At 46.3% G+C, this 10,860-nt stretch overlaps 1 protein-coding gene across 1 annotated transcript; it reads right to left on the bottom strand.

Moving 5' to 3' along the window:
• Positions 1–1,426: 1,426 nt before the first annotated feature.
• Positions 1,427–10,110, bottom strand: PRKRIP1 (PRKR interacting protein 1). Its single transcript, XM_057373360.1, has 6 exons — positions 9,974–10,110; positions 8,513–8,591; positions 7,020–7,120; positions 6,181–6,266; positions 4,451–4,518; positions 1,427–2,179 (listed from the first exon to the last, which is right to left on the bottom strand). The coding sequence occupies exons 1-6, from the start codon at positions 10,091–10,093 to the stop codon at positions 2,064–2,066; spliced, it is 570 nt and encodes a 189-aa protein (XP_057229343.1). The 5' UTR covers positions 10,094–10,110; the 3' UTR covers positions 1,427–2,063.
• Positions 10,111–10,860: the final 750 nt, after the last annotated feature.

The following is a 10,860-nucleotide window of genomic DNA, read 5'->3' as shown; positions in this document are numbered from 1 at the left end:
CAACGAGCTCGTTCTACCACGATCAACCAYAACAAGCAGAGTGTTTATGGGAATTCACAGCAACACCTACCAAATACAGCTCCTACTGCTACACTCAGCCACCCCGGCGAGACAGAGCGTGAGGCAGATCCCACCTTCACCAACATGCTCTCTTTGCTGTTTATGGATTTCACCTACAAACTCAGCATTCCCAGAAAACAGKGCATGAATAATTCAGTGCGGGTAATGGTGGCATCTTAGGGAGGCACGATGAGGGCACACAACCTGAATTTGTTCAATCACCAAGACAAACTCGAGTTCACCTTCCTCATGGCTGAGAGAAGCGTGTCCTCACTCAGCAGCATCTGCTCCACTTAAWGCAGAACAGCACTTACTCAGCTCCAAGATCTGACAAGCTCAGAGGCAGAACATCTTTATTAGTGAGACTCTCAGCTCTTCCCTGCCCATAAAAAAACTCTCACATTTTTATGGCTCATCCTACAGCACAGTATCCACAGCGTTTGCCTGCCCTAAGRGGGATTCATGTGAAGCAATGCTCATAACTAATCTCTCCACAGGGAGAATGCCAGCTGCAGAACATCCATCCTGCATCTGAATGAAACTGCCACACCTTGCAGCACCTGCCCCTATGGAGACTGAGCAGAAAACAGTTCCATGCAGATCTCTAACTCAGRAGGCAGTGGGGATGTGGATCTTGCAGGTGAGAAGTTATCCAGCTCTAAAGCCCTTGGATATGTACAGGGGAACTAAACACAAACATCACTTGCACTGGATCACATCTGCTTCCCGGCCAGCACGGTAATACCACTGAGAAGCCATTACATAAAGCCAGCTCAGACAAAATGCAGGATTTCTGGCAGCACTATTCAACAAAAGCTAAACCTAAAAAGAGATTCTCCCTTTTTACCGTTTTTGCTTAAAATAATTTGGCATTAACCAAAGGCTTGAGAAGAAGTAGCACCGCATTCCGGATGCAAGGCTCTGGGATGAGCATGTCTGAAAGCCAGCAGGCACTTCTAATTAAAGATACACTGAAGAGACAAAAACCAGAGTTACAAGTAAAACCACCACTGCATATGCTTTTCATTTAAGCACCAATAAGTAAATATATAGAGAGATATTATGATTCCTACCAGGGAATCCAAAGTGCAAAGCAGAGAGCTCAAGCAGAGATAAAGGCAGGTGTCATTACAGGAAGTTGAGCACAAGCAAAATGATTCCATTCCAAGCCTTCCTGCCACAGGATTCAGAGGCTTTACACACAATCTTTGGGAAAAGGTATTGTTCCAATTCAAAAGCAAAAAGTGACATGCAGCTAACACCTTTTTCCMTATTTTCATGTGTGTCACGTCACTTGATCTCTTTGTCCCTTCCTGCAGCACTGCAGCATCTCTTTATTTTACTGAAATCCTCTTCCAAAAAAAAAAGAAGACAGAACAATCCAACACATCCCTTTTATTAATTTAAAAAACACGGAAGAAAAGCAATAGGGAAAATTTTAGCATTAAAAAASGGATCCTGATTAAAAATCTATAGAACTTGTCTAGCAACATAAACTGATTTCTTTGGGTTAGAGATGACCCCATACAAAACCCCAAATGCAGAACACTCACAGTGCAGGAGAGTCTGGCTACAGACCACTTTTCTACTTTAGGTTAAACTCTTCCCCTAGATTCATGTATCCCACTGCTACCAGCTCCAACATAAGTAGAATACGTAGCCTTCACAGTAATATTTCCCTTAAATGGTAATAGTTATGTTTTAGCTTTCAGACAGAAAAACACTCTGGGCCATATTAGAAAGAACTCTAGGGTCATAGAGACTTATGGCTGACTCTTTAGAGCAAACTTAGAGCAGACTGCACAGCAGTTATACAAGCAATTAAGAAAAAATCTCTTATTTGGCATTTCTCTATCATTTTCTCTCGGGCCTGTGACGTGAAGGCCATGCCCCGCTAAGCAGATGTAACGTACGCCAATGGGTTCTGCTTGGCTGAGATGCAAGATTTTCATGCTCCTGAATATAAAGCAATGAACAGTGTTTCCAGCTGTCCCTGGAAGGCCTCATCCTCTTCCCATGACAAAACTTGGCTCTTCAGCATCATCTTCCTTCTCTTCCTCCTCCTTGCTATCCTCTTCGTCATCCTCACTGCTGCCTTGCTCTTGGGATTGACCAGGTTCTACAAACACAAACAGGGTGAGTGGATAAGGTGTTCCCTTCTGGCTTCCTTGTCAACCATTTCACAACAAAACAGTGTCAAGTGCTCAGCAAATGTGTATTAGGTCAGGCTAATTAGCACGGATGGRTAGCATATTCCCCTGTGTTTTGCTGGTTAAATATCTCACGACTAAGCAGTCCCAGATACTCAGGGAACACAAATCAGGTTCCATTAATTCAACGAGGAGCTCAAAATATCAAATTCTCCCTTGGAGAAATATTCCCTTACTTCCAACGTTACCAAATCCATCATTAAACAACTCCACCACTCATGGAGCATTATTTCTTTCAACAAACTAGTCAGACACTGAGGTGATAGATTATCTCATTGCCATCTCACCTCTGCAGGCTGGGATGAACTTTCTAGGTTCATACAGAACCCTGGGAAGTCACAGGCAGAACTCAGTATATTCCTACACCTATCCAAGTTCACAGAAACTCCACAAGGTGCCATAAACTTTACTGAAAGTATAGGAACTCATTAAAATATGCCTAAGATTAATGAAGGTCACAGAAAACTCGTGAAGTCTGCTCAAAAATCAGGAAATATCTACTAGAAATTAAATAAGCGATARTAAAAATGAGGTATGGAATAAAGTGGAACCTGAATCTAAGAGCCATTTTTCTGCTCTTTCCTGCTCCTCCGGCCCAGTCACACTCTCAATGTCCTGACCAGTTCATGCAGGACTTAGGATCGGTGGTCTGATGCCACCGCGTGGTGAAGTGCTRAACTTTGAGGATTTATTGGGAGTTCGTTAATTAATGCAACCTTAACAGCTGACCTCATTCAGAGCCAAGCCTGATCCTTAATGTTTTTACTACAACAAAGATGAAACATGGCAATTCAAAGGTCTAATTTCTTGATTCCAAAAGGAAAGCAAATATTTGCCYGCCATATCCAACAAATACTCTTCAATAAATTTGGAAAAACTCTCAGATCACAACCCAGGGCACACAAAACTAAAAAAAAAGGAAAGGCTGTTCTCAGTAGACTAAAAATGGCTATCAGAGGCTTCTCTCACCCCCGACATTACCATTTTACCTAGAGAACCACAAACTGTAAAGAGTTAAGAACTGTTACAAAGACCAGGGAATTTTGATTCTGTCTTTCCGGAACTTGTGCCAAACAAAACCACTCCAAGCCCCACAGCTGGAACAGGGCAATCCCATACCACAGTGCCAGTCCCTGATCTAGCTCTCTTTTCACTCCCAGCCACTCCCTAAGTATTCTGTTTGCTCACTCAAAATGAATAAAAGTGTGTTGACTCATACTTAAATTCTCCTCCCAGTTACAATTCATAAATGACTAGCTTTAAAAAAAAAATGTAACTAAACCAAAACAAAACACCCAAAAAATTCACTCTGCTACATTCACTTGCTGTCACAAGTAAAATTAACCTAACAATTTGTCCTCCCATGTTTACATGGGAGGCTGGCAGTGGTTCAGCTGAAACAGATCCAATTCTGAAAAGGAAAGCACAAATAAGGTAGAACTGTCAGGCAAGTCACTGTTCCAGCAGAATTACCAGGAAACTGCTGTAACTTTAAGACTAACAATTTGTGTGCTAATTCACAAAGGACAACTATTTGAAAGGGTAAGCCAAAAAACACTCACTGAAAAGACCCAAYGCATATGCAAAAGTTTGAGCAAACAGTTACACTGACATTGCTGAGCATTAATTTTCAAAACTGCGGGAGAACAGAGGCAGTCAGGTTTTTCACCTTTACTTCTATGCAAATAAAAGAGTCCTGTGGAACAGATGGCACCAAGGTGGCTCAATTTCTTACAAAAAATTATAATTCAGCTCCTTGCTGCCCAAGCTGTGCATTTTTTTCCACCTGTTTTCCCATACACATTCAAARTACACTTTAAAAAGCACAGCCTTGAACAATAATTTCCTTCTGAGCAGCTCATGTTCTGAATTTGCAGTTTGTCAAAACAGCAGGGGCAGAACATCCACAAACAACAAACTCAAGATTCCAGTGTTTGTTGTCCAAAATTTCCCCTAATAAATGGAAAATATTCACAAACAGCCAAGTTATTTGTAAGATTAAATCTCAATAGATGGCTTTCAAAGAGGATTTTGAAACATTAGCTAAAATAACAAGCTTAAGGCTCAGGCTTTAATCCATGTATTGAGAATACTTGGGATGGGGGGTGGAAAAAAACCTTCTAGGCTTGAATAAGGGAACAGAACCAAGTCCTGAGAAAAGTACACTAAATTTCACTGACCTTTTTCCTCCTTCTTTTGTTCGAGTTTATTTTTCTTAGCTTGCAGTTTCTTCTCTTTTAACTTCTGGCTACAAAGCAAAGAAAAAAGACTCTCTGGCAAATTCAATGTGGTAAAGCTTCTGCACATTCATACACTGACAAAGGACATATTACAAACATCTTGGAAAAGCTGATTTCAGAAGAGAAATTCAATTTAAATTTGGCCTCAACTGAAAATTCAGTCAGAGCAAACTTAGCACATGATCAAGAGAAACTCTTCTATGTTGTTTTTAGTTTAATGGATTTTTAAAAGTCTTTCGTGACTCCACTGCAACCAAAACTATATGATATACAAGAATCTCCAAGAGCACAGATGGAACAAAAATGAAACTGCCCCCACATTTTAGCTACCTAGCCTAATAAACACAAAGAGAAAATGGTGCTAAAACTCAGACTGCAGAAACTGAACATTGTGGGGAAAAATCACCAGTAATATATACTTTAGTTGAAGAAAATAAAAATACTGCAGTATGCTTTGACCTTGCTCTTTGGCTGTACTTCCTCAGGACATCAGGCCCTAGGAGTAACACTAAGGATAAGGGAGAATTTCAATTCGTACAACCCAGCTCTGTTTGCCCACCAAAGGCAACCTGGCAAGTTAATAGCAGACATAGGCAGAGCAGCCTGGGATTCATGTTCCTCTCTCAACACCATACATAAATGAATTCTCTTGAAACAGAGAGCCAGGAACTGCACCTGTTGGGCCAGGAAKAAAGAGAAGGGTGGTGAGGGAAATTAGAAGGGCTCCTGCAGGGCTAAGCCACACCATTAGAGCATAGAAGGGGACAAGGAGGTGTTAGTGTTTAGGCAGCATCTGCTGTTGGAACAGTTGTTCTCCATCTCAGCCAGGGAAGAGGCAGCAGGCCAGATCTGACTTGCTGGCCATCTGTTGGACCACATTAAATTAAACTAAGATGGCAACAGTGTTTGTGTTGTGCACTTTTGTGTTAACATGGCAGTGAGTCACTCTGCACAGGCCTTTCCACAGCAGCTCTCAGCCACAGCATGCAAAACAGCAAGGGAGAGGCTGCTCAGGGTCAGATCCTGGGAAAGAGCCGAGCCATGACTCCCTCCTATTTTTGAAACCTATCCTGGACACAGAGAGTGGGATTTAAATTCTTGTGTCACTGCACTATCATGCTCAGGCTATTTCTTGAGAGCACCAATCTTTTAACTGTTCCATTTTGTCTAAAACTTAAGAGAAAGGTATTTTTTAGTATTTCCACCTAATTATTAGACTTGGCCTTTCAGACATTTCAATGAGGTAGGCAGAAGCAGCCTACCCCTGAAGCAGCACCCAGTTTTGCACTGGAACTGCTTGGTATCAAATGATTCAGGCACAAATTTAAGCCAGATATACACACAAACCTTTCCTGACACTGTTATAACAAATATGCAGCAAGGCATGTTGCAGTCAAGACCACGGTGTCAGCAAAAGCAGCTCAACCAGCCCAAAGTTATCCTGCAAGCAGTGGCACGGAAAAGAAACCACCCMAGCAAAGCCTGTCAGGTTTACAGCTACCTTTGGAAACCAAACATTGACATTGACAAATTTAATTTCCACAGCCAGACTTCCCAGCTGATAGATGCAGACACAGAATGACAGTGTTTATTCAGAGCATGCAGCTACAGATGAGGCACAGGGAGTRAGGGTTTCCATGTCAAGCCTCCTGGGAAAAGTCTGCCCTTACCGCTTCCTTCTGCGTTTTGCTGTTTGCTCTTCTGCAATCATCTTATTCCTCTCCAGTTTCTTCTGGAATTCCTCATCTAGTCTTTGCTGTAATTGATCACATGTCATACTTTGGTCACAATCTAAATTAAAATACTTCTTTTAAAAGTCATGTCCTTTTAGGGAGAAGTCTTTTAGCAAAATACAGAAGGGAGCTCTGCCAGATTTTGTCTGGCTTCTTTATACAAAGCCATGTTCCTAGGGATGRCTCCTGTACAGACAGCATTATTAACCTGCAACCTGAGCCAAATATTGAAACCTTCCAAGGGAGGAATCCTCACCAGAGCAGATGAGGGAGGTTGGGTTTCTGCCCTAATGAACGTTTCAGTAAAAACAGATGAATAATTGGAGACACAAACATTAACATACAGACTCAACTTGGCCAAGAGAGAGAATAACAATAGCGCTCTCTGAAAGAGGGGCCATTCTACCTGACCAGGACTTAAAAGAAACTTCTGGACTCTGTGCACAGGCACTCACTTTGCTTCTGTCTGTGCAAGGTAGTTTTATCAGGGATTTTTAGTTTTCAAAGCACTTTCAAGTCAGCCTGAGAACACACACATTCCCATGAGGCCTGTGTGCTAGGACCCCAGGGAACACAGGAGATGGAGCATGTCTGACACAAAACACCAAATGTTTCAGTACTGACACAGACACCACGTATCACACACTCCTACAGACTCCTCTGACAAGGGGTGGCTCAGAACGGAATTGTTTGTACATGACTTTCAAAGAAAACACGGATTTGCAATGAACACCAAATAGTTGTGGGTGGGGGGAGTTATCAAGAGTCGTGCTGACCTTCTCAGCCATGGCATCCATGAAATCTTGCCTCTGGTACTCTCGCCGACGGAGATGCCGGTACACATGGAACTCCCCGCTCCCAGCWCCGGCACTGGAACCTGCAACAAGGGAGAGTTAAGTCTGCTAGGAAAGAGGGTAAATAGATGCCCACAAATGAYTACAGCTGGATGCTGAGGGATGGGACACAGGGAAGGGTACTGTAAGATGAAAATCTATACACAAGAGTGTCACCATTAAAAACTCAATTCACAAACAAAAGCCAAAATGAGTTGCAAACCCACACACTTTTGGGTCACGGCAGGTCCTACAATTACCCCACTGGAGTTCCCAGTATTAGCTGCACATCAAGGCAGGCAAAGAACTAGAGATCAAATGCACTCCCATTCTCTTACAGGCAGAGGTGAGCTACAACACCCTGCTGAGGCTGTTTCTGACTAATTTTCAGCACCTCACACACAAAATACAGATCAACAGAAAGGTGATAAAAAATGATTGCACTTTCACATGCAAGACAGATCCCACTGACAGTTTTTAACTGTTTCTTCATAAATTAAATCCCTACAGCTCCCTACTCCTGGCATCAGCCTGCATGTTAAAGCCTTGCAGGAGCTTTAAGCATAGTACTCCCCTCTCTTCCTGTCTCCTGAGCCATTTCTCCAGGGGAAGTACAGGAATACAAGCCCCAAAGAAGACACTAAATTAAAACCCAGCAGCTGGGACKGCAACAGGGGTGCTCTGGATACCAACAGAATCCCAGCATGTCAAGTCCTCGCAGATAAACAAGACAATTCAACTCAAGCACACTGCAAAGCTATTGAAAAGCCATGRGGGARTTCCAATAAGCAGAAGATTTTATTMAGGAGCATATTAAAAACTTTAGTCCAAGAYTAATTATTCTGAAGTAAGAGCAAGACAACTTCTAGAAAAGATGAAGGTCTCAAAGAACGACAGAACTTGTACATGCAGCCACTTTTTACCACAGCCACTACATTTAATCCCTGCAGGTAAAAGTCAAGTGTACAGAGAGTACTTGGGTCAGGGCYCTGGCACAGCTGCCAGCTCCCTGCCTGCTCACACACAATCACACCTGCTGCACGTGCTGCTTTTCACAGCCTGAGATTCAGACTCAAAGCAGTCAAAAGAGGGACTTCATACTGCTAATCTTCCAGAGCACTCTCAGATCCATAGAGAGGACAGATTTACTCATCATCATTTACTTGTCATCACCAGAGCAGCAGCTTATTGCACTGCAGGCAGCCCACGTGCTGCAGTGCCACGGGCTTTGTTCTCTCTGCATTCTGACAACCATCAGAAAAGTGGAACCAGAGAACCAAATAAAACTCAAAAAAAATCAACTCTCAAAACATATTTCACACCTCCTTTTTCCAGCAAAATGAGTAGCAGAAAATCACCTCTGTCCTTCCCTGCTAAACACTTTTCTAAGTTAAATGTGGCTGACCCCAGAGTTATCTGAAGAACAAAATCTTTACCCATGACATCTCTAACGAACTCCGGGGGAGGTCGTGGTGCCCATTCATTCAGTTTTTCAGGAATTGGTACAGTCTTTTCCTGCAAGAACAAACCAACCAGCCATCAGTATCTTCCAGGAGCAAAGTCTGCAATTTTAACACATTGTTGAAAGGTGGGATACGTTTGACAACAGCCTCTTCCACCAACTGACAGATCTCCGAAGGARCACAGCTGCAGAAATTTCTTCATACACAGGGATCAGGAGCAGGCAGAAGAGGAGAATCAGAAGGGATCCTTTCTCTCCCTCACATTCAGGCCTGCAGGTCAACAAACCCCAGGAGGATTAGGAGCGTCTGTGCCTCTTTTCAGCACRGGAACTAGAAGGAAGCATGTCAGCACCTCCAAGAAATCGCAGGAACTGAGTATAATTCCACTACCAGTAGTCTGGGAAACGATGAAAGGTATTTCTGCACCTTCCATGACAGAGCTAGAGGACAGGGAAGAGCAGGGGAGGGAGAACACATGGTGCAAGGTCAGAGGAAGAACGYGGTGCAGGGATGTCTCAGCCTGCTCCAGCACACAGAGCGGGGGGAGCGAGTCTCCTCCTGGCAAAAATCTCAGGAAAGGATCAAAACACCCAATGAAGAGGAACCAGGGTCATGCTTCTATACATTAAAAGCAGTGGGTAAAAACCATCGGGCAGAGCACTGAGAGGCCCCTGGGTTCCCACAGAAAGCATCCCACAGCATCCCAGAAAAGACAAGTCCCTCTCCCCTCATTGCAACCCGGTGTGSGTGGGGGTCTGTCCCTCTCCCCTCCGGCAAGGAGGAAAGGGGGGTGTGTCGATCCCGTTATGGAACCGGGGAGGAAGAAGGGCGGGTTGGTCCCTCTCTCCTCACAGATCCCGGGGAGGAAATGTCAGCTCCTCTCCCCTCGTGGACACCGAGAGGAGAAATGGGAGGTCGGTCCCTCTCCCTTCACGGACCCCGGAGAAGGAGAAAGGGAGTGTCAGTCCGTCTTTTCTCACAGAGCTGGAGGTGGGGGTCTCGGCGTCCCTCTCCCCTCACGGACCCCKGGACGGGATGGGGTCTCGGCGTCCCTCCCTCCTCAGACACCGAGATGGTCTCGGTGTTCCTCTCACCTCACAGACACCGAGGGTGAAGGGTTCGGTGTCCCTTTGTCCTCACAGACCCAGGGGGTAGGGTGCGAGTCTCAGTGTCCCTCTCTCCTCACGGACCCCGCGGAGGGGTCTCAGTGTCTCTCTCCCTTCACGGACACTAAACGGGGAGGGGGGCCCTCGGTGTCTCTGTCCCCTCACGGACCCCGCGGAGGGGTCTCAGTGTCTCTCCCTTCACGGACATTAAGCGGGGAGGGGGGCCCTCGGTGTCTCTGTTCCCTCACGGACCCCGCGCGCGCGCGGGGGTCTCGGCGCCCCTCTCCTCTCCCGCCGCCCCGGGCCGTGCCCCGGCGGGTGCCCTCACCGGGTTCCTCATGAGGCGCTCGAGGCGGAGGCGCTGCTCCTCGGCCGCGCTCCGGGGGATGACGAGCTGCTGCGGCTCCTTGCGGGGCCGGGGCGGCCGCGGTGCCGAGGGCGCCGCCATGTTCCGGCCCTGGCCGCGCCCCGCCCACTCCGTGACGTCACGGCGCGCGACGCGGGCGGCCCCGTCATGGCGGGTGCGGTGAGGGACGGGGGAGATTTGTGAGGGACCTCCGTGCGAGGGACCCCGTGCGGGGACTTCAGTGCCAACAGAGCCGCGGAATCAGCTCGGGAAGCACCTCTGGGATCATCGAACTCAACCTCTGCCCCRTCACCACCCTGTCAAACAGAGCTCTGAGTGCCACGAGCCGTTTCTTGGACCACCTGCACGGATGATGACTCCTCCACCTCCCTGGGCAGCCTGTGCCGATATCTAAACCCCCGTTCTGTGGAGAGATTGCACCGAACGTCCGCACCCTGCAGCTTAGGCGGAGGCTTAAGGCACAGAGTCACAGATTTGTACGGTTGGAATGGAGCTCTGGAGATCACCCAATCCAACCCTGCTGCCAAGACAGAGTCACCCAGAGCAGGTGACACAGGAACGCATCCAGGTGTCTCCAGACAGGGATAATCCATGCCCTTCCTGGGCAGCCTGTCCCAACACCCCTGCCAAGACAGAGTCACCCAGAGCAGGTGACACAGGAACGCATCCAGGTGTCTCCAGACAGGGATAATCCATGCCCTTCCTGGGCAGCCTGTCCCAGTGCTCTGCTACCCTCAATGGGATTCTTGAAAGGCACAGAGTCACAGAATGATGGTTCAGGTCAGAAGGGACCACTGCGATCACCCAGTCTATCCCTGTGCTCCAGCGTGGTGTCCTGAGCGTGGCAC

This window comes from Malurus melanocephalus, unplaced genomic scaffold (assembly GCF_030028575.1).
Source record: "Malurus melanocephalus ecotype Western Australia unplaced genomic scaffold, MMel_1.1 scaffold_193, whole genome shotgun sequence".
Lineage (NCBI taxonomy): Eukaryota > Metazoa > Chordata > Aves > Passeriformes > Maluridae > Malurus > Malurus melanocephalus.
Note: the sequence above shows the minus strand (reverse complement) of the source record. Positions and strands in the feature narration are given on the sequence as shown.